Here is a 25,252-nt window from a genome sequence, read left to right as displayed (position 1 = left end):
CGAGACTGAAAAGAGGTCATTGAGAAGCTTATGTTATCGTAATGGAATTTCAAAAATTTCCAGTGAAAGTCTGGGTCACGTAATACAAGGGAAACAACGTAACGCAATCGTCGTGACTCAAACTATTCCATTAGCAAGGATAGATTTATCAATCGGCGAGGCATACAGTTGGAATAAATGAATCAGCTCCAGCATCACGCGTAATGCCAGTGTAGCAGGCATCTTGTTTTTTTTCTTCGTAGTAGCTACAAATCGGTACATTAATTTATTCATTAAACTCTCCCCTCTCCTACTCGGGATGTATTGTTCTGATTGTCTTCAACAAAGGCAGGCCAATCAAAATCCATTCTTGTCGCTTATATCGTGAGGGAGGGGACCTACTCACCCCTACCTGTGTGACGTCAATGCATCATTTGATATATTTATTAATGACGGATTAAATAGTCGGACCATATTGTTTTAACATGTTCTGGACTCAAGTGTGCCGTTTTCAAACGGAAATCTCACCATTTTGAAGCGGTAAATCGAAAGAATAACTTCTAAGAAGCACCCGACACGTAAAACGGTGGAAATTGGTGAGTTCCTGGCGAAGGAATCGTGCTTTGTTTGACAGTCTTAGACCACGACGCGAGACTGAAAAGAGGTCATTGAGAAGCTTACGTTATCGTAATGGAATTTCACAAATTTTCCGTAGCCTCCCACGCAGACGTTCTTGGGGGTTCGTCACGCGTTCCTGCCCTAAGAACGTCTGCGTGGGAGGCTAAAATTTCCGGTGATAGTCTGAGTCGCGTAACGCAAGGGAAACAACGTAACGCAATCGTCGTGACTTAAACTATTCCATTAGCAAGGATAGTCTTATCAATCGGCAAAGCATACAGTTGGAATAAATGAATCAGCCCCAGCATCACGCGTAATGCCAGTGTAGCAGGCATCTTGTTTTTTTTCTTCTTCGTAGCTACAAATCGGTACATTAATTTATTCATTAAACTCACCCCTCTCCTACTCGGGGTGTATTGTTCTGATTGTCTTCAACAGAAGCAGGCCAATCAAAATCCATTCTTGTCGCTTATATCGCGAGGGAGGGGACCCACTCACCCCTACCTGTGTGACGTCAACGCATCATTTGATCTATTTATTAAAAACAGATTAAATTTGGCCCCATATTGTTAACATGTTCTGGACTCAAGTGTGCCGTTTTCAAACGGAAATTTCACCATTTTGAAGCGGCAAATCGAAAGAATAACTTCTAAGAAGCACCCAACATTTAAAACGGTGGAAATTGGTAAATTCCTGGCGAAGGAATCGTGCTTTGTTTGACAGTCTTAGACCACGACGCGAGACTGAAAAGAGGTCATTGAGAAGCTTACGTTATCGCAATGGAATTCCCGCAATTTCCCTTGAAACCCTGAGTAGCGTAACGCAAGGGAAACAACGTAACGCGATCGTCGTGACTCAAACTATTCCATTAGCAAGGATAGTTTTATCAATCGGCGAAGCATACAGTTGGAATAAATGAATCAGCCCCAGCATCACGCGTAATGCCAGTAGAGCAGGCATCTTGTTGTTGTTATATTGCGATGGCATTTTCTGGCATTTCTTTCTTTTCTTTTTTTTTTTTCTCCATTTTTCCGAAGAAACTTTCGCTTCCCGCCGAAAAAAACATTAGCTTAGCAACACCTGGGGCAATCGTTTTCCATATAAGGTCAAACTAAGGTATATGAGCTGATAACCGGGATTTAGTGAACCAATCAGAACGCTGGAAATGCATTATCCGAGGACAAGAATTTAATAATACGTGTTATACAGGGGAATAAGGAAAACCATTTCAGTTGAACTGACATTCTAAGCTACATAGTTATGTTTGAGTGGGTGGGGGGGGGGGGGGGGGTGGGTAAAACAAATATCAAAATATTATGTATACTGTAGGTAAATATCGGGATCGGCTATTTTTTTAGTTAAGGCCCGTTTTCAACATTTGCCCAACATTCGTTTAACAAATATTGAATGAATGAAGTGTTCAAACTGTCGATTCTAAAGCTTGAATAACGCTTAATTTAAATTTCATTTAAACAAATGAAAAAGCTGGCCCACCTCTGGTGTATTAATCTGTGTTTGGGGATTATTTTACCGTTACGGGCATTCTTTAAAATCACTGTTATTCCACTCATAAGACGGAGTCAAGGTAACACACTTGGATTTCGACCGTTAGCTCGTGTAGTCCGCTCAGAGGCGGTTTGCGCCTCGAAAATCCATCCCAGCGGCGAATTCTGATTCACAGTAAAGCCCCATGATTTACGAACCTTGGTGAATGCTTCGTCATCCCAAATCTCCTCACACTTGGCTGGCAATGGGCATTTTCTGCTTCCGATTCCACGATCGCTTCTTTTCTTCGAGAGCTGTTGATTTTGAAAATGGATACGGGGCTTGAGTCCGAGGTCAAATTAACTCTTCCCCATGTGGTACTGTCATTTCATGTACAGCATTTACCCCATCCCCACAGCGACATCTCGGCCAGCTCCATTATTATGAGCGACCAATGGCAAGGCAAGGCGACGAGATATCAACAGACAGCAAAATTTGAATATTCTGTGGGTTTTTCTCGAGCTACAAAACATGTCATCAAAGGTGAAGAGAACACTCGAAAATGACCGTGATATCTCCGTCTTATGAAGGGAATAACAGTGATTTGAAAGAATGCCCGTAACGGTAAAATAGTCCCCAAACGCACAAGAATACACCAGAGGTGAGTCAGTTTTATTTATTTTATTGAATGACAATCAAATTTAGCGTTATTTAAACTTCAGAATCGACAGTATTTTATTTCCCATATAAAGTCTTATAACGCGTTTAAATTCTCAAAGGCTGCTTGTAACCCAATACTGCTTGCACCCAAAAGGTCATCGTCCCACTAGTAATTAATTATTACACGCTCTCCAGTAATGACGCGAGCTTGGAGCACCTATGCTGTCACTTACTCGATGGTCGTCTTCCTATCATCACTTCATCGTAGCCTTCCACGCAGTCGTTTTTAGGGGACTCGTATTACCTCCTCCCCACAAGGAGGTAATACGAATCCCCTAAAACACGACTGCGTGGGAGGCTACACTTCAGCCTTGTGATGAATTCCCTTACAAGAGCATAGTTCAATTAAGAGCAGTTTCGTGTCCCATAAAATATTTCACTCAGTCAATGTTGCTCCTACTGAAATCTAAGTAAACGTCAAGAAAAGGAGAACTCAGGAAAATCACTCCTTGTTGCTTGGCAGTGATCTTTAAAGGGTAAGTATCACGGAAATTTTACGTCATTTCAAAACCAGAAAATGCTTGTCTAACAACAAAAACCAAAAATTTATCTAGTTTTGTCGTAAATTATCACCCCAGTGCAAAACAACTGTCGATTAGTGCCTCTGGCCAGAGACAGAGTGGGTCGGAATGAATTGAAACTTGAAAAAAATGTTAGGCTAATGTTTTTCACGTTTTCGCATTTTTGTACTTCCAAAATGCGCTAGAACAGAGTACGAGTTGTTCCTGTCAAGTATTGGGTTGATTTCTCTTCTCTCGTTGCTCTAGAATTATTTTGTAGCAAAGTGAAGGTCTTATTTCACAATTTTTAACAAAAGAGGTCAAAAACCCCATGATTTTGAGGGCATAAGTAAACTCTGTGTGTTTATAACTGCATGGGAGCCGGGCGGTGCGAACAAAACTGCCCCGAAACAAATTGTTCAAAAATTAGTTTATCCACGAATATTTTTCAAAACGATTGAAATATATTTGTAAAGCTTGAAACACAGAAATGAGACAAGAAAGTCCACAAGGATTCCGACACTTCACTGGTTTATTTGCTTGTCTCGATGTTCACAACGTTCACTAAATTGGTTCCATTGCGATTGAAAACGGTGCTCTGCGCGGCGAAGCTGCGCACCGGGAGCACCATAGCCAAGAGAAATTAATAAGCCCATCAATACGAGAAATGACGTCACTTCCGTCCGTCCGTAGGCAGCACTACAGGAAAACTCAAGTGTGTGAAGCCGTGTTGTTTTAAGAAAATTTTGCCCTCTATAATAGTTACGTAATTGCGATGAGTCCTCGTACAATTAAGGATTAATTTGCGAAAACTTTTAAAATATGCGTGAAAATTAATCCTTAATTCTACTCGGCTTCATGCTAATTCATATACATATTAGCTTTCTCACACATTGACTTGTCAAAGGCTATTTTGATACAAAGCTATATTAATCTCGTTTACTTAACTAAGAGAACTGGTCATAACAAGTTTGCTCGAAGATCCACCTTGTCTGGAGTAGGGGCTATAGAACACACCAGCTCTTCTGTGAACATTACCAACACAATTTTACTGGCTTTAAATTTGAGTTGACACAGAAATATTCAGCTAGCAAGAGTCAGCATTGCTAGATAAACAAGAAAAATGAGGTTCTAATCTCATCGTTATTTTTTACTGCTATATAGCGGAGTGGCTATGCAATAAAGAGACCATCCTTTGAGGTTGAGGAAGGGGAGTGCAGGCAGAGGCCACCATCTAGTTTGGGGTTTGGTCTTTCCTTATGCTGTTCTTATCTTATCCGCAATTTTAAACGTGAATAATTCAAACTAATCGTATAATCTCAATAATGCACAGCCTCCAACAACTTAAAATTCAACACCAATTCCGCTAACTCGAACTATTTTTGTTTCCCTTCTGAGTTGAAGTCAGCGGGATTCTACTGTGACTCCAAAGCTTGCTATGAGGAATTTTCAGTAATCATGGTGTGTTTAAGCTCAATTTAAACGCCGCCAAAATTGTTGCCTCCAACAAATGCGTTGTTGACTGCGAGTATTTTTTTTCCAGAGATGGTTAAGTGGAGCGCGCGGAAAAAATTTGTCTCCTCCTGGGAAGCAATCTACACGCTGGGTCGCTTTACTATCCCCAAGAAAAAGCAAGGGTCTACTCGCAAATTAAATCATCGAGCTAAATTGCCTGATCACAGAGCATTCAACCAACATACGCTGGTCCAGCATAATGGGGAGCAGAGTGCTAAACATTCTTACATCGAAATGCACAGAAATGTTGGAACATTTAGCTGGGGTTTCAAACACACTAACGACAATGCTGTCAGGGAATTATTTATTTATTTCCGCAAGTCTTCTCTCGGTACATGTTATATCGAAGTAAATCGAAAGAATCTACTTTGCAGTACAATGTTGACTCGTAGGTAATTTTGGCCCGTGTTTCTGAGGCGTAAATGAGTCTTCCTTAGAATAAACCCAACCAGCAATACGTCTCCTGCTACTGATTTTCAAGTACCATTTGTTGACCAGGAAAAAAAAAAAGAAAAGAAAAGAAAAGTCCGGCTAAAGACGAGACACTATAATTTATAAAACAACGACTAAATTTGAAGATAGCTACTGCCCATAAAGATCCGTGAGAAAAGGCAAGTTCAGATATCGTAATGTGAAAACAAGCTGCTTAGAATGTCGGCTACTTAGCCCACATACAAACTCTCCTTCCATAAAGTTGCCCAAAATGTCAAAATATGCCCGTATAAAAGAAGTACCTGTCTTTAAATAAACAGATGCAATAATGCGACACTCTCAAAAGTAAATAGTGACTTGTATGTAAAATTGGAGCCATGGCATGGGCGACTTAACTCCACTAAGGAAGAATTGCCATGTAGGAGGAGTAACCGGTTACTATGTTTTGTCGGCAATGAAATATGAATAGCCTTTCCTAAATGTAAACTACAAAATGAATCCTATTTAAATGCTAATCCTAGAGTAAAAGACATTTTTTCTGGTTTGGCCGGTTTGCTCCCAGGATTTCTGGTTACTGTTCTTTCTAACAACGATGGCTGAATTCGCTGGATCTGTTGCATCATCAGCTGGAATGATTGCCCGACATTCAGGCCAGTCTAAAGAAAACACAAAACAATTGTTAGAGCAGCGGCAGTGCTGCGACATGTGAACACAGCAACACCTAGGCTGCTTTCAATTATATAACACAGTTAAATCAGGCATGTTTCCAATTGTGAACACCTATATGAATGCTGCTTTTAAGCGTGAACACTGCCTTACTCGTATAAGGCCTGTTTTCAAGCATAAACCTATATCAAGGCTGCTTTCAAGCGTGACACAGCTGCATCTCATTGTTTTCAAGTGTGAATACACCTACAAGAAGGCCGCTTTTAGACGTGAAGAGAACACAGTTATATCAGTGCTGTTTTCAAGTGTAAACCGAAAAATATAAACTATCATGGCTGGTACATGTATTGCCAGAGCAGGATTTATTCTAAAGGATGCCATCGCCGGGTCACCGTAAATAAAGATGAACAGGCACATACAATTTGCAGAAGTGTGTCAAACGTGGCGATCAAATTTCACCAAGGCGAGCTATGTTACTGCAAAAAAAGAGTCTTACAGACTAAATGCATTGTACCTTTGGGAACAAGATCGTAATGTTTTGAAATCGTTTTTCACCACACTTAAAAAACGCCACATTACAAATTTCATCTGCTATCAAAGCAACCTATAAAAGTGGGGCTAGGTATATTCGTTATAAGTTACATTGTATGTGCTGGTCACTGGGTATAGATGTTAACGATACTGGTATATAGTCTGAAAACTTGTATGGATTTAACATAGAAGAGGTCCGTTTCTCGTAGGTATTTTTCAGATCCGTTTTCTACCAACTGGTGTTCACTTCTTCTGTTTAGTGACCCATTGTGATTAAGGTTTCAACGTTTGTTAGATGACGAAAATTGTCAGTGATGAAAAAATATTTACAACGCAATTTTTAAGGGGTTAAAATAGCTAAAGGAATTTTATTTGGTGTTGATAACACCTTGTTTACCTTACTTTGATGAGTTTTTACCCAACTTGACCTTTAACCAATCCTTTCCAGGGAACAACGATTGCTCCAATTTTTGATACTTTTTAGTTTATATTCTTGGGTGCTTTTAACACATTAACGGCAGTTGATGTTCACTTTAAAAATAAAGATATCGGAATAACAATATCTGTACTTTTAAGGTGTTTGAGGTAAATACTACGATTTTATGGTGATTATGAAGGTAAATATCCATTGTGGTAATTCTGCTATCGGCCTCATACTGAATACTACGGTGGCCCGTATATGCAATGCACAAATAACAATTCCAGTGCATAAATATTGATCTTAATACATTAATTTAACTCATTCAGTTCACATTATCATTTTCTAATACACGGACATGTTTCTCAGTGCACAAATATATTTTTCAGTGCACAAATGTATTTTTCAGGTTCACAAATATGTTTCAGTGCACAAATAAGTTTCCCAGCGCACAAATATATTTTTCAGTGCACAAATATGTTTCCCAGTGCACAAATATATTTTTCAGTGCACAAATAAGTTTCCCAGTGCACAAAATTATTCCTGGCACCCAATGGGCTAAAAATGACAACTGATCGAAAGCGCGGCAAACAACGCGACCAGGCCTCAATGACAGTGCAGTCTCAGGGTCTTTCGGCCATTTTTAGCCCATTGGGTGCCAGGAATAGTTTTGTGCACTGGGAAACTTATTTGTGCACTGAAAAATATATTTGTGCACTAGGAAACATATTTGTGCACTGAAAAATATATTTGTGCACTGGGAAACTTATTTGTGCACTGAAAAATATATTTGTGCACTGGGAAACATATTTGTGCACTGGGAAACATATTTGTGCACTGAAAAATATATTTGTGCACTGGGAAACATATTTGTGCACTGAAAAATATATTTGTGCACTGGGAAACTTATTTGTGCACTGAAAAATATATTTGTGCACTGGGAAACTTATTTGTGCACTGAAAAATATATTTGTGCACTGGGAAACATATTTGTGCACTGAAAAATATATTTGTGCACTGGGAAACTTATTTGTGCACTGAAAAATATATTTGTGCACTGGGAAACATATTTGTGCACTGGGAAACATATTTGTGCACTGAAAAATATATTTGTGCACTGGGAAACTTATTTGTGCACTGAAAAATATATTTGTGCACTGGGAAACTTATTTGTGCACTGAAAAATATATTTGTGCACTGGGAAACTTATTTGTGCACTGAAAAATATATTTGTGCACTGGGAAACATATTTGTGCACTGAAAAATATATTTGTGCACTGGGAAACATATTTGTGCACTGAAAAATATATTTGTGCACTGGGAAACATATTTGTGCACTGAAAAATATATTTGTGCACTGGGAAACATATTTGTGCACTGAAAAATATATTTGTGCACTGGGAAACTTATTTGTGCACTGAAAAATATATTTGTGCACTGGGAAACATATTTGTGCACTGAAAAATATATTTGTGCACTGGGAAACATATTTGTGCACTGAAAAATATATTTGTGCACTGGGAAACTTATTTGTGCACTGAAAAATATATTTGTGCACTGGGAAACATATTTGTGCACTGAAACATACAGTATTTGTGTACTGAAGAATACATTTGTGCACTGAAAAATATATTTGTGCATTGAAAAAATAATTTATATATTTGTGCACTGAGAAACATGTCCGTGTATTAGAAAATGAAATTGTGAACTGAATAAGTTAAATTAATGTATTAAGATCAATATTTATGCACTGGAATTGTTATTTGTGCATTGCATATATGGGCCACCGTAGAATACAGTGACGGTGCAACCTCACAAAAAATTCTAACGATTAGCCACACTGATAACACATAACGAGCCAGAGGTTCTTAGCAACGAAAATAAAACTTCGGCACCCCTTGGAGATACCAGGCAATTTGCCTGGTTTCTCCACGGGACGTCAAATAACTCGGAGCATTCCAATGTAATAGAATCCATTCTGGCATTTCTTCTGTCTCGCTTGCGGCGTTAATTTTAACGCGAAAGTGTTATAATCCTTGCGCCTAAAAGTTCTTTTTTGCAAGCTTTTAATTAAATTTCTTTCGAGATATGACGTGTCTGCAAACGGATCCCGCATGACATGTTTTACTACAGTCTGTTTCGGGGCACGCAACAGTTCAGTAGTGGAATCTTTTCGCAGAAATTCAGATTAATACGTAATGAAAAACGGAATCGTGACTTTAATCGCCCGCCACACAGGAATAGAAGGAGGCAAATATGTCGTTAACACTGGGAACCCTGACTAACTTGGAGATCCTTGGAGATACGGAAAATGTTTCAGCAAAGGAATGTAAATCGATCCGATTAGTTGGCTTATTCGTATGCACACTGCAAATTGTCGGCCTGAGCTTTCTTTTTTTTTTTTTTTACTGATATAGCGCGGGCTTAAGATCTGCTCGATTTATAAATTCTGCTGCTCTTTGACAGATTTCATATTTAGCAAGGTTTATACAAGCAGTTCCATTGCGATCAAGTTTTATCAATCGGGTCGATTTCGTCCACTTATTCACTTTCTTGATGTGATAAATCGTTATGTGTAAATCAACTCATGCTAAATCGGCCAAACAAAATTCGGCCCAATAAATCGGCACGCGTGCGTTAACCTTGGGCTCACACAAGTACTAGAAAAGGCTACCAAACAAAATAAGCTAAAATATACTAGTAAAAATAGAGCTGTAACAAGGATAAGACATATTGGATTAAGAAACGTTCTCTGGTTAAAAAGATTAAAAACATGAGCTTTCGGCTATCAAATAAATTGACTAGACGTTATACCCTCTAAGTTTTCTAATATCCCTTTCCTTAGCAGAAGTTTGGTTTTTTGTGGTAATCGTAAAAAATGTAGAGCCTCTTTCACGTCTTGTTTATCGTATTAATGTACGTGGTGGACCCAGACATTGAATTCGCGCCTGTTTTTATGCTTAAATAAGTCACAACAGACCCTTTGAGCCATACGCATGCCGTTTCACAATCTTTGCATTTTTCTGAATTCTTGAGGTGTTCTTTGACATTTGTGAAGTGATGTCCACAAATGAACGCCAATGAGATGCATTAAATGTCTGACATCACAAGATGTCCCCTACCGTAAATTCTTACTAAAACGCAAATAATTCTGTCAAACATTTAACAATTATTCCAAGAGCGCGCGCTGGATATGAGATGATAGATAGCCAACGAGGCGCGTAGCACCGAGTTGGCTATTATTTAAAAATCATCTCATATCCAACAAGCGCAAATGGAATAATTGTTTTATTTAAAAAAATCAAGAAATATTGCTAGATCTTACTGATTTCACTGTGCAAGAATAACAAGCAGACAATTTAATGGTCGCCATTTCTCGTATATACCATGGCCGCTAAGCCAATCAAATCACTCGAATTGCATCTATACAATGATTCAGTTTTTAATACGATATAATATGAAAACTGACAAGAAGGTCTGTCTAATGTGAAGTACCCAAATTCGGGGTGAGGTGCATCTCTGGACATTTGTGGTACTCAGGGACAAGAAAAAGAAATACGTAAGAAGTCTAAGAAAAGTACGTCGTTTATTTAAAAGCTACAGAAGGGGGAGGGGGTGGGGACGTAAAATAAGACCACCAGTTAACGCGTTTAGAGACCAGATAATCCCACACCCATCGCTTGTGGGTTGGGATTTATTGTTTATGCATCAGTCAATTCCAGCTGTGCCCATCCCCCCCCCCCCCCGGGCAATAGCGGGGAATTTTCCCACACAGTCCATCCCGGTGGGTCGGGCATTAGCCTTCCACCCAATTACCCCGGGGCATTTGACCATCTCACCTTTTTTCACCCTTCAGCATTGTCGCTTCCTTAATGACAAATTCATTGACAAATACACTAAGTTTCTTTATGAACATGTCTAGATAAGACATAAAATGGGACGCTAGAGCTGTAGAATGACCTATTTTTGCACTAACTACGGGAAACAAGACCCAGCTAGGACTTGATTTGGCCTGAATTAGCTTAGATTTTACTGAAAGTAAGACGAGAAACAAACAAAATAAAACATTTTTTTACATGTTTTAGCTACCACCCCGGGGCATTTGAACAACTATTTTGTCCCGGCAGTGGTGCATTTGCCAGTTAATTATCAAAAAATCTTAATTTTTGAGGGTCAGTCGGGGAGAGGGGGGGGGGGGGGAGCCTAAAAATATTATATTGCTGCTAGGACATCAACCTGGATGGACAACCGCCTAGGTTTATAATGTTCGCCTAAAAAATTTGCATTGTCTGTGTTATATATCCCAGAGTGCTCAAGCATACAGTCATGCTAGGACATCAACCTGGATGGACCAGAAAGATATATAATATCCGCCTAGGTTTATAATGTTCGCCTAATAAATTTACATTGTCTGTGTTATATATCCCAGAGTGCTCAAGCATACAGTCATGCTAGGACATCAACCTGGATGGACCAGAAAGATATATAACAACCGCCTAGGTTTATAATGTTCGCCTAAAAAATTTACATTGTCTGTGTTATATCTCCCAGAGTGCTCAAGCATACAGTCATGCTAGGACATCAACCTGGATGGACCAGAAAGATATATAATATCCGCCTAGGTTAATAATGTTCGCCTAAAAAATTTGCATTGTCTGTGTTATATATCCCAGAGTGCTCAAGCATACAGTCATGCTATGACATCAACCTGGATGGACCAGAAAGATATATAATATCCGCCTAGGTTTATAATGTTCGCCTAAAAAATTTACATTGTCTGTGTTATATATCCCAGAGTGCTCAAGCATACGGACATGCTAGGACATCAACCTGGATGGACCAGAAAGATATATAATATCTGCCTAGGTTTATAATGTTCGTCTAAAAAATTTGCATTGTCTGTGTTATATATCCCAGAGTGCTCAAGCATACAGTCATGCTAGGACATCAACCTGGATGGACCAGAAAGATATATAACAACCGCCTAGGTTTATAATGTTGGCCTAAAAAATTTGCATTGTCTGTGTTATATATCCCAGAGTGCTCAAGCATACAGTCATGCTAGGACATCAACCTGGATGGACCAGAAAGATATATAATATCCGCCTAGGTTTATAATGTTCGCCTAAAAAATTTACATTGTCTGTGTTATATATCCCAGAGTGCTCAAGCATACAGTCATGCTAGGACATCAACCTGGATGGACCAGAAAGATATATAACAACCGCCTAGGTTTATAATGTTCGCCTAAAAAATTTGCATTGTCTGTGTTATATATCCCAGAGTGCTCAAGCATACAGTCATGCTAGGACATCAACCTGGATGGACCAGAAAGATATATAATATCCGCCTAGGTTTATAATGTTCGCCTAAAAAATTTGCATTGTCTGTGTTATATATCCCAGAGTGCTCAAGCATACAGTCATGCTAGGACATCAACCTGGATGGACCAGAAAGATATATAATATCCGCCTAGGTTTATAATGTTCGCCTAAAAAATTTGCATTGTCTGTGTTATATATCCCAGAGTGCTCAAGCATACAGTCATGCTAGGACATCAACCTGGATGGACCAGAAAGATATATAATATCCGCCTAGGTTTATAATGTTCGCCTAAAAAATTTGCATTGTCTGTGTTATATATCCCAGAGTGCTCAAGCATACAGTCATGCTAGGACATCAACCTGGATGGACCAGAAAGATATATAATATCCGCCTAGGTTTATAATGTTCGCCTAAAAAATTTGCATTGTCTGTGTTATATACCCAGAGTGCTCAAGCATACAGTCATGCTAGGACATCAACCTGGATGGACCAGAAAGATATATAATATCCGCCTAGGTTTATAATGTTCGCCTAAAAAATTTACATTGTCTGTGTTATATATCCCAGAGTGCTCAAGCATACAGTCATGCTAGGACATCAACCTGGATGGACCAGAAAGATATATAATATCCGCCTAGGTTTATAATGTTCGCCTAAAAAATTTGCATTGTCTGTGTTATATATCCCAGAGTGCTCAAGCATACAGTCATGCTAGGACATCAACCTGGATGGACCAGAAAGATATATAATATCCGCCTAGGTTTATAATGTTCGCCTAAAAAATTTGCATTGTCTGTGTTATATATCCCAGAGTGCTCAAGCATACAGTCATGCTAGGACATCAACCTGGATGGACCAGAAAGATATATAATATCCGCCTAGGTTTATAATATTCGCCTAAAAAATTTACATTGTCTGGGTTATATATCCCAGAGTGCTCAAGCATACAGTCATGCTAGGACATCAACCTGGATGGACCAGAAAGATATATAATATCCGCCTAGGTTTATAATGTTCGCCTAAAAAATTTGCATTGTCTGTGTTATATATCCCAGAGTGCTCAAGCATACAGTCATGCTAGGACATCAACCTGGATGGACCAGAAAGATATATAATATCCGCCTAGGTTTATAATGTTCGCCTAAAAAATTTGCATTGTCTGTGTTATATATCCCAGAGTGCTCAAGCATACAGTCATGCTAGGACATCAACCTGGATGGACCAGAAAGATATATAATATCCGCCTAGGTTTATAATGTTCGCCTAATAAATTTACATTGTCTGTGTTATATATCCCAGAGTGCTCAAGCATACAGTCATGCTAGGACATCAACCTGGATGGACCAGAAAGATATATAACAACCGCCTAGGTTTATAATGTTCGCCTAAAAAATTTGCATTGTCTGTGTTATATATCCCAGAGTGCTCAAGCATACAGTCATGCTAGGACATCAACCTGGATGGACCAGAAAGATATATAATATCCGCCTAGGTTTATAATGTTCGCCTAATAAATTTACATTGTCTGTGTTATATATCCCAGAGTGCTCAAGCATACAGTCATGCTAGGACATCAACCTGGATGGACCAGAAAGATATATAACAACCGCCTAGGTTTATAATGTTCGCCTAAAAAATTTGCATTGTCTGTGTTATATATCCCAGAGTGCTCAAGCATACAGTCATGCTAGGACATCAACCTGGATGGACCAGAAAGATATATAACAACCGCCTAGGTTTATAATGTTCGCCTAAAAAATTTGCATTGTCTGTGTTATATATCCCAGAGTGCTCAAGCATACAGTCATGCTAGGACATCAACCTGGATGGACCAGAAAGATATATAACAACCGCCTAGGTTTATAATGTTCGCCTAAAAAATTTACATTGTCTGTGTTATATATCCCAGAGTGCTCAAGCATACAGTCATGCTAGGACATCAACCTGGATGGACCAGAAAGATATATAACAACCGCCTAGGTTTATAATGTTCGCCTAAAAAATTTGCATTGTCTGTGTTATATATCCCAGAGTGCTCAAGCATACAGTCATGCTAGGACATCAACCTGGATGGACCAGAAAGATATATAACAACCGCCTAGGTTTATAATGTTCGCCTAAAAAATTTACATTGTCTGTGTTATATATCCCAGAGTGCTCAAGCATACAGTCATGCTAGGACATCAACCTGAATGAACCAGAAATGTATATAACATCCGCCTAGGTTTATAATGTTCGCCTAAAAATATTTTATTCTATATATCCCAAAGCGCTCAAGCATACAGTGATGCTTAAAGGACATCAACCTGGCTGAACCAGAAAGGTTATAATAATTTTGACATCCGTCTAAGTTTATAATGTGCGCCTAAAAAATCAAATCATTTATGTTATATATCTCACATGAAGCACCTGAGCATAGAACAATGTTAGGACTTCACCCTAGATAACCCAGAAGTGGTAATAAAAGTAATATTTGTGTTAGTTTTATTGTTTACAACTGAACAAATTATTTCTACTGTTTACAATGATGCTTCACCCTGGATGGACCAGAAAGGATTTAACATCCGCCTTTCAGGGATATTATTATATTGTTTTTGTTGTATATCCCAGAAGCACTCCTGGATACAGGACCTCAACCCGGGTCAGCCAATAAGGTGTTTCAATACAGTGTTTCTTTAGAATGGCGTCTTAAATAATCCACATGTCTTACCAGAAAGAAATCACTCTACAAAAAATATCAAGATTAAACTAAAATGTCCGCCTGGTTTTACATGCATCTCAAAGTTAAGCTTAATGAGCCGCAATTCAAAGGATATATTGCGCCTGACCTTTTCTAAATTCAGTAAAACCATGCCCTACAATTTGAGAAAAATAATATTTGGGCCTGGATTTTAGTGCTTCGTCTTAGTTCATAACATCTTTTCGACGGACGCTTGAAGTTAATACCGGAACAATTTTTCCGTAAAGAGCAGGTAATTCGTACATCGACATCTTTGAAGCAAAACCGTGATTTGATCTTGATTTCGCAGCAGACCTTGCTTAGTGATCTTTGCTGGTCTTGACCGAAATAAATCGACTGATCAATGCAATAATCGTTATGTTGATTACTTTGGAACTGGGGCGACGGACGACTAACACAACGCTGAATAAAGATGCATATGACAGCTTTTTCTTTGTATAACCTTCGATCTAAAAGCCCGCCATTTTTATCCGCGAACATTTGCCGCTTACGGATTACCTGGCCTTACCTCATGAAATATGCTCGGTGAAACTGACGTCTTACATAATCGCACGATCGAAGAACAACAAACTCTCTAAGGGCTCACTTGAACACAATTCAATTCCAAGACAGTCGAAAGTTGCCATATAGCTTGTCCATGAGAAAGGGGAAGAGCGAGCTACTTTTCCCAATATGCCACTGCGCTCTTGGTAAGATTTATTTCAACATAAAACAATAATTCCTTCCTGCTATGACTTCGTAACCGCAAGCTCCAACCGTGAAACCGCAAATGACCGCAAATCGAATACGATGACGGCTACTAAGCAGATTTGTGACGTCACCCCTTAGCAACCAGAATTGGCGAATTTTTTCACATCCGGTTAACTCTGGCTCGTGATGGCTCATCTTCACAAGGGTTTCTGTTCTGCAGCCAACTCAAAATGTACCAACAGCTAGCCACGTTATCAGCCACTGATCATGAGTTTCCGTTCACAGTAACTTTCACCAAGACTTCTTTGGACTTGACTCCATCGGCCTGATATCACTATTAAAAGGTTTATGTTGCCTAATGCTACAAAAATATTTTAAGACTTCTGATGTGAAGGATGCTTTGACTGCTGTATATGAAGTTTTTTTTGTTTTGTTTTGGGTCACATGGCCTACAGTGTACCAGGATTGAGAATACGTTTTGGGTCATTTACGGACCACGAGGTTGTTCTGAAGTATTGTACTTTGTTTTAGAAAAGGATTATACAGCTACTTGGAACCAACCTTTGGTAATCATTCCACCTTGTAACAGTGTAACCTACCTTGGCTGATGTCTCAATTAATGGGATGTTCACATCAGATGAATTGCAGTATTCTAATTAACAAATCGACGGCAGTTTTCTATGGTCTATACTCTTATAGACCATAAAATGACGTCAAAAAATGTTCAAAACTCAAGTGGAACCACGAGCCGCAGGCGAGTGGTTTCACTGCCAAGTTTTGGACATTTTATGGCGTCATTTTATGGTCTATAAGAGTATAGACCATAGAAAACTGCCGTCGATTTGTTTTTTACAATAACATGGAAAACGTGTAGCGGAATTGGCTTTTTTTTTCGTTGAGAAAGCGCGCGCGTTACACCTGACGTCATTTTTATTGTCTGTACTCTTATAGACAATAGTTACGAGCCAATCAGCGCGCGGGAATTTGGACAGTTATTGTAAAACACTTCATCTTTCATTACTTCTCTTTCCTCTTCTAAATCCTAGAATGAGAAATGGGAATTGTGTATCAGTTATCTTGACCTCTTAATTGGTTAAAGGGAAGCAGGGACCAGTGGAAACAGAACTCATTTGGGTTCCCACATACATGTATGTTGGATCTGTCTCGAGGTTCACAGTGTCATTTCCAGCAGGTCTAAAATAGAAACATGTAGCTTGTTAATCAGGTGTACAGCGCTGCACATTTATCATACTATTTATTTGCATCCTATCTGTTTACACTTGGTTATTTATTTATTTATTTATTTATTTTTTCTTGTAATATCAGATAATTTACGGTAGGCCAGCAACTCAGTGATAAAAATTCAATACAATAAATAAATCACTTCATTTAAGTGTCCTATGTATTTTAATTTAGAGCAGAGCACTAATTGGGGACACTTTCCAGATCGAATTTGAATTAAGAAGTGTTGGTTTTTGAGGAGAAGGGAAAACCGGAGCACCCATAGAAAAACCTTTTGGAGCAAAGACGAGAACCAACAACAAACTCAACCCACATATGACGCCGAGTCTGGGAATTGAACCTGGGCCACACTGGTGGGAGGCGAGTGCTCTCAGCACTGCGTCATCCCTGCTCTCCAGAGACTGTATATGTAAATGTATAGCAGAAACAAAATTTTAGATTTTACCAACACACTTGATATTAGGTACATGCAATTTGGCCACTGTTAAGAGATTCGAGTAACTGATGTTTCAACCGTGAGCCTTTTGTGATTCCCTCTTACATGTGCATGTACAAAGGACTAACACTGGAAACATCAGCACTTGAATCTCTTTACATATGAATGGTGTCTGAATTACCTGATTAACTCTGTTGATAAAACCAAACATTCGTTTCCAATCCCCACTGCACAGCACTATAGTTTCTTAAGAAACTACATATGTACATGTAACTGACCCATCAATGTACATGTAAACGTATAGAAGATTAACTTACCAACTTATTACTAACAATGACCATCGGGATAGCTGAAGTGAGTTGATGATCTTGGATGATCTTGCTTCTGAGATCCTGGAGTTCGTGCCAACTGGATACAGAACTGATGGCAAACAACACTAAGAATGCATCACCTGTCGCTACTGATGAATCACGGAATGAGCTGTATTCTTCCTGCCCTGCTGTATCAACTATCTCCACATCATATAATTTGCCATTATATTCAATCTGCATTAAAAGATTGTAGAATTAAAATTAACAACTAATTTTATAAAACTGGTGATTTCATCACCTTTGTCCTTTTACAAGAGTAACATCACAGCTGTCATTTATTTTACACAGTTTGGGTCAAATTCTGCAAGAGGTGTCTGAAACCTACAATTACATGTACATATATGGCACTCTCACGTATGGAGGCAATGTAACCCAACATAATATGAAATTAGAAAAAAATCATCAATTAGTAGTCGATAAGCACATAAACTTTGCTGCAGTGCATGTCTGTGCTAAAGCTGCATTGTACAGTATGTATTCCTATTACAAATCAGAGATTTGACAATTAAAACTAATGCCCACTGCAAATATGGTTAATTTTGAAATTTGTTGCACACCACACACCTGAAAATGCTACAGTATGTGGTGTTAAATCAAGACAGTATATTCTGCAGTTGAAGCAGAAATAACCTGGGTACCCACAGGGTGCAGAGAAGTCAAATTTGATGTACATCCGGGATAAATTCACTGCAAAATTGCACAGCAAATTAAGTTTGTTGATACAAAAACGTGATCGAACAAAAAATCATGACCAAGACAGAAGGCGCATGCATCAATGACTGAGATATGTCCAGAAGTGCATGCTAATGAGATTCACGAACTGTTTGATAAGGTGTCCCCTAACCTTAATTCTCACGAAAACACACATACATGTAATTCTGTTAACCCTTTAAGCCCTAAGAGTGATCAGCATCAAATTTCTCCTGGTAAAATTAATGTTTATTCAATCCCTGAGGTCATGAGAATAAAGGATACGATCACCCAAGATGAATTCTCTTGATATTTTAATAACTGCTACCCAGTACTTGTATAAGAAAAATATAAGGACAAGACAGGAGAGTTTGTCCTTTGATATTAGGGCTTTAAGGGTTAAACATGAAGTCATATGAAAACAACAAAAGGCCTGTTTTATATGAAGTACCAAATTCGAGATTGGGTGCATTTGGGGGTGCATCATCGTACATGTAGCTTACACACAGGCGACCATTGCCGGCTATGTAATCTTTCAACAACGCCCTGTGGGGCACCCAGCCTTAAGGTCTCCAATGGGGCCTGGTGGGTCCACAGAAACCATTTTCTAGAATACACCTGTTAATTGAAGTGCTGGGAGCATAACCGACTTATGTCGAATTTCAGCCCGTTTTTCGAGTTTGCTCGGATTTGTCCGAATTTTTGCATGTGAACTTCAATTCGATTGAAAAACATTGTTCAGTATTTTTTTCCGCTGATTTGTGTTTCATATTAATGCCCATTGGGAATTGTTACCATCTTCTAAAGAAAAATCGATAACATTATAGTCACTATGGATGACCAAAAGGATAGTGCATTGAGTATTAATATTTGTATTAAATGTAAACTTGTTGTCTTTGAACCACGGCACACGAAAGCGGTCTTTCTTGCGGGAGAAACGAAAAGAATTCTGTTACACTCTCATTTGATTGTTACAAACTACTACGTGCGTGACAGGAATGTAAGAAACGCACGTCAGATACAATACGTCATCAAAATGTCCGCACATTTCTCGGCCACAGTTCTCACCACTAAAAAGTCATTTATATATGTTCGTTGGCAATGTTTTACCTTTGGCAGCGTGTAAATGCTTTGTTTATCATTAGATCGCCATGTTGAAATGCTTTCCTAAAGGTGTTTCTCAGAGGAAATCTATTTTCCGACAGTTCTCACCCCATTACGTAAAAATAATTCAAAATTCAATTAGTTTCTTTATTGCGACATGGGCGAGAACTGTTGCCAAATTACTAACACGCACTTTTGCTGTGATCAAAAGAGGTAGAATAGAAGGGCAACAAATCGGTTTTTCATTGAGAGAAAAGTTTATCTTGAAACAAGCCATTTCCTTTCCTGCAACACGATTTGAATAAGCGAGAACTGAGGGCGAGAACTGTTAAGCATTGAAAGAAAACAAGTTCTATGGTACGCACTGCGTGACTTACGGCCTTACTGGCTTTCAAGAGACTGGCCTTTGTATGAAATGCAGTTATTTTCCCTTACGGTTAAGTGAAAAGTTACAACCATGTTAATGAAATAATGTCACAGTGTTGCTTCAAGTTCGTTATGCTACTAGTTGGTTTTATCGCCCCGAAAGGAAAACACAAAATTGGAACTAGCATTTTGCTGAAATCACGCGAAAGCTATTTGCGCCACACTTAACCTACGGCTAAAAAGAGTAACTTTCTTGACTTCGTTAATGCACAAAGCGAAAATATGCACCATAGGACTTGGCTGACCGAAAGCCGTAACTTACATTCCAATGTTTCCACTTCCCAAATACGCACGGTTACCTTACAACAAGAACACGCGGTCTGAGTCTTCTTAACCGACGAGTACGACGTGGACAACATCTCTAACAACATTACCCTTCCAAGCACGTTCACTAGTAAACAAGGAAACCACCACATTCCCCCCCCCCCCCCCCCCAACTCAATGTTGTTCTCTGGGTCACGAACAGTCTCCTGGCAAGCATCACCTTCCAAATCAACATTGCATAAGGGGGAGGGGGGGTGGGAGAATAACTGTGGTAGAATTAAGAAGAGAGAAACAGTGAGTGAGTGGTTTCTACATCTGTTTTCGGTTGTCATTGTATAGGGGAAGGGAGTGGGAGAGAGAAGTAAAGTTCTGTGGTAGAATTAACAAGAGAGAAATAGTAAACAAGTGGTTTTTGCGCTGTTTCAGTTTGTGTTTGGTTTTCTCAAGGAGTTTTGTACACGATTGTAAAACCGCGAAATGTTTTCACAACCAGGGAGAGCAAAAATTGGGACAAATCCGAGCGAAATCGAAAACTGGGCTAAAACTCGACATAAGTTGGTTATGCTCTCAGCTCTTCAATTACAGTACACATTAGCAACAGACATGTATAAGACTTTACAAAACACAAAATTAATAGTTTTGCTTGTCTCTCACTACAGATCACTCTCCACAACTCAGATGCATCCTCCTTTCTATGTGTGTCCCCTAACACCCAATATGTGGAAAGAGTACAACAAGACATGGTTTAGTTCACAACCTGGTTATACATGTACCACCAGATTATAATAGGATCCCATCGAGAAAAGAAGAAAATGAAAAGGAGAACATACATGTACAAAGTGTTGTTTTTGTGGTTAGGAACTGTTAGTGAAAACTGGAGAATTATAAGCTGATGTTGAAAATGAGGTTAAGTTTTAAAAGTACATGTACATGTACAGCAGAACCCCTGGTAATACAACTACAACCACCTTTGGACAGTAAAAATCGTGAAATAACCCCATGGAATTCCATGGAGATAGCTCCATGGAGTTGCTGCATGGAATTTAATGGAAAATTTTCCATGGAATTCCGTAGGCAAAAGTTCCATGGAACACAACTGCATTCATAATGAATTTCCATGGAATTTGATGGAAAGACAAAATCCATAGAATTCATTGATGAAAACATTTCACTGATCATGCTTTGCCATAAAATGCTATGGAAACAGCTTTAATAATTATTATAAAGCTTAAAATTATACTAAAGGCTTTGACCACATTTAGTGACTGAAGGGACACACTAATTTATTACTTTTCTGTGATCAGGCTTTACATTCACAGTTATTTGCTATTACTGAGAATGATATTTTTCAGTGATGAAAACTATTGTAGCTAAATACATATAATTTTGTAACTGTTATAAACTGAAATTAGTATACATAAAAATTATTGAATATACTACAGGATAAATACTGCATAAAATAAGCTAAATGTAGTATAAAACGTTTCAAATTGAAAAGAAAAAAATGAATTGAAATGGTGCATTAAAAGGTTTGAAAAGAGAACTAGTTTTATTTTTTTAAACCGCACAAAATTCATGCTAGACTTTGCTAGAATTATGGCAAATCTCCTTGAGCATCGTGTTTAGGCTATTTATAATTATTTGTGCCTCTGTCCTATCTGGCCATCACTCTTTCACTAATCCAGCAAAGAAAAATGATTATTTTACAGTCTTAATTTATTGACACTAATTTATTACGAAAAGGTCAATCATGTTTCACTGGTTGCCGGATTCATAAGAAGGGGTGTGTGTTGATAAATTCACTTATCATGTCTCTCATAAAATACTTAACAATTTGTATGTTAGTTTTTTCTGTAACTGATGCATGTAGAAAACTAAAATATTCCTTTCACTCTCCAAAAAGTAAGGGGAGTGGGGCTGAAGTCCCCCCCCCCCCCCGGTCCCACCCCCTCCACAGTCTCTGATCTTGTAATAGTACAGTGTATTTACTGTGGCCCCCAAATCTCCTTTCCAGGCCCTTATAATATTATTACTGTGGATGTACAGTATTTTGATTGGGTGCTTTTCCAGAGACCAAGTGTGAAAATTTCATCCACTTTACAATAGAATACAAATTTTATTAACACTCCCCAAAGGGGCTTTTCGGCATTAATCATCTAAGAAAACTTATTATAATATGTGAGATTATAACAGAAATTACCATAGGATTATGATAACATAAAATAAGATAAAAATACAATACAATCACCATAAAAATAATACAACAAAAACTTTAAACATCTTCCACAGGAGGATGTTTACATTGTTGAAAAGGGAAGTTGAGTTATTTGGTAATTTGTTCCTGAGTCAGTTAAAATAGAGTCCAACGGTCATAAGTGACTTATCTTGTTGAGCAGGATTTGGTGACTTCAGCACAGTCTTGACCCGGGGTAGTCAATCGATAAAAATTGATATCGGAAAATCATTCGATAAATCGATATCTATCGATAAATTGAACATAAACGATATCGATTTTATCGGTCAATCGATAAAATTCGATACTCACACGCCGACGAAGTGTTAATGTTATTGATTTTATCGGATTCATCGATCGTTATTGAATCGATAAAATTATCCTGTTTCCGTTGAGGGAGAGTTTGATTGTGACTCTTTTAAATGTAGATTTCAAAGGCGGCAATGAGATGATTTGTTGTTCGATTAACCGGGTTCGATTACAAACGTAAATTATTTTTCCTTTTCTGGGTTCTTGGCTTCAAGATTGTCGTCTAAATTTTTTCTCTTCCTTTGTCCCTAAGAAATATGGGGAGCAAGAAGAATTTAGATTACGAGCCTGAGGGCGTCTAGATGATTTGTTTATATCTTTACTCAAAAAATTACGAAAATCTTTCCCTTTAAAGACTGGGTGAAAGAGCAACGAGGGTGCGATTGTGTTACAGCAGCAAATAAATAAAACAGTGGAATAATCAACCAGGGATCTATATCGGATTTCATTCAAATACAACACACCCTAACTAATACTAAAAGTTTGTAGAAAAGATGAAGCAATTTATATCGTTTTACGAACAGAAAATTGAGCGCTTTAAGTGAGTTCTTCTGAGTGATTACAGTGATCTTGTTAGTTTCTGAGTAAAATGAGGGTATTTAGCCTTTAACTGACATCTGAGGTGGCAGTTACAAAAATATACACCCAATGGGCATGAAGTTGATCATGATCTCCATGTAACTTCATTCAAATCAAGATCACGTAAGTCTTCAGCTTATACCAAGATATTATATTAACCCGGCTACAAATAATAATATTTATTACCCCGTTAAAACAACTGCAAAGGCTTGATATTAAAAATCAATAGGGAATGTCTACTTCAAAAATCTCCAATTTGCTCTATAAAATTCAAGAGGGGCAATTTCACTCGCCCAGAAGATCTATAAAATCACACATTTTCAACTCGCTTACGTGCAAACGCGCCTATGCCAACTCGCCTACGCCTACCGGTTAACTCGCCTACTACTTGTTTAGGTTTATGGATTAAAGAACGAGTTAGATAGAAAATAAAGTTATTTAAAAGGCATACATTACTTAAGTGAACTCGCCTATGTCAGGAAGAGAAGTCGCCCACGTAGGAGAGCTGACAAGCGAGTTGACCGGATACCCTTTCATCAATCTTACTCGCCCAGAAGATCTATAAAATCACACATTTTCACGCAGTCTTTCATCAATCTTACCTCTTTATAAAAGTAGTTATCCACATTTGCTGCTTTTATCCATCATTTTTTAGCTTAACAGAGGTAAAAATCCAGCGGAAATGTCTCCTGAACGCTCGAATCCCGCCAAAAATCTCAGTTTATGTAAATGAAACGAGTATTTTCCCGAGCCTGCAGTGCAATATCTGCTGACCAAAATGGCTTTGTTCATGCCCAGTCTTCCCAGTCTGAATGAAATCCAAGATGGCTGCCGGTACTCAGTGACTCTACATGTAGTCGCTTTCTTAATTACTCATTTTAAAAGCTAGCATTGCGCATGGAGGTCGTTAGAATTATGATTCAAAGCATTGCTGTTCTTTTTGGCATTAAATGGAGTCAAGATTCATCAAGGAAGGTTTGAAACTAATAGTGTTTTCACAAGTGGAGTTCAGTGTACGACCAATAATAATTATTGGTCGTACACTAAACTCCACTTGTTTTTTTAGTATTAACGCTTTCCTTGAATTATGAAAGGAAGCCAGTTGCAAATACTAACGTCAGTTACTCATCTTGGTTTTATGTCTTTATATGTTCAATTTAAATAACATACAAATACAGATCACTCTTGTGGTATAGACAACAAGTATACTGTACATCCTTGCTCTTTCTTCCAAACCATTTGTTATGCCATGGTTAAATATACAGTATGGTTCAGATTAAAACTCACAACAAAGAAACTGTGAATTGTAAATTCCAGTGTACAGTAAAGTTCTGATAGGTTTGGGTACAAAACAGCTGCCTCAAAATCATATTTTGTTATAGCGAGAACAAATAATATGAAATGTACATTGTAAATCAAGCTTAAACTCAGCTGAATAAAATAGTAATAAAATATAATACATGTTCATTATTTAATCATGCATAGGAGATTAAACAGAGTTAAATAGACTATTTTATACATATTTTGCAATGGACTAGAGTCTACCTCCAAAACAGTATTTTAAATTTATCTATTTTTTGATGGCCTATTTTATTCATATTTTTGCTGGAACTGGCCATAACCAGTATGCTATCTGCAGAAAAATATAAATAACAATATTGTTATCTTCTCCACTGCTATTCATGATCAGTGAATACTTAAGGATGTTGCCAATTTAAGGTACAGTACCGCTTGAAACTAAGTTAGACCATTTGCACGCGGTAAAACCTCGTCTTTACCGAACGTGATTGCCGCAAATTCACCGCGTTTACAATTTTTTGAAATCACATAACTGCACAAAATGTACATGTACTGAAGTTACAGTCTTTGTAATCCCTCACAGTATACATGTGTATGTACATGGAATTGTTGTGATGAACTGGTGGCCTGAAATGCATTTTATCGCACAATTTGTTTATAATAACAGTGTACAGAGTTAT

At 38.2% G+C, this 25,252-nt stretch overlaps 2 protein-coding genes across 3 annotated transcripts in view; both read right to left on the bottom strand.

The window, feature by feature from the left end:
- The window catches only part of LOC146456075 (ras-related protein Rap-1b-like), a 279,286-nt gene extending 255,092 nt beyond the window's left edge, over window positions 1–24,194 (bottom strand). The window contains exons 1-2 of one of the 2 annotated variants that reach the window (XM_085093526.1): window positions 23,876–24,191; window positions 17,615–17,842 (exon numbers count right to left, since the gene is read on the bottom strand). In XM_085093526.1, coding sequence (XP_084949652.1) covers window positions 17,615–17,638 — 24 coding nt within the window. In that variant the 5' untranslated portion in view covers window positions 17,639–17,842; window positions 23,876–24,191. Of the gene's footprint in view, window positions 1–17,614; window positions 17,843–23,875 lie in introns of both variants that reach the window. The other variant, XM_085093525.1, reaches the window with a different exon arrangement.
- On the bottom strand, window positions 5,108–17,579 carry LOC146456076 (uncharacterized). Its single transcript, XM_085093534.1, has 5 exons — window positions 17,576–17,579; window positions 16,641–16,661; window positions 16,219–16,271; window positions 6,430–6,519; window positions 5,108–5,905 (listed from the first exon to the last, which is right to left on the bottom strand). The coding sequence occupies exons 1-5, from the start codon at window positions 17,577–17,579 to the stop codon at window positions 5,750–5,752; spliced, it is 324 nt and encodes a 107-aa protein (XP_084949660.1). The 3' UTR covers window positions 5,108–5,749.
- Window positions 24,195–25,252: the final 1,058 nt, after the last annotated feature.

Source organism: Pavona decussata, unplaced genomic scaffold, assembly GCF_977016875.1.
Source record: "Pavona decussata unplaced genomic scaffold, jaPavDecu1.1 SCAFFOLD_261, whole genome shotgun sequence".
Taxonomy (NCBI): Eukaryota; Metazoa; Cnidaria; class Anthozoa; order Scleractinia; family Agariciidae; genus Pavona; species Pavona decussata.
Note: the sequence above shows the minus strand (reverse complement) of the source record. Positions and strands in the feature narration are given on the sequence as shown.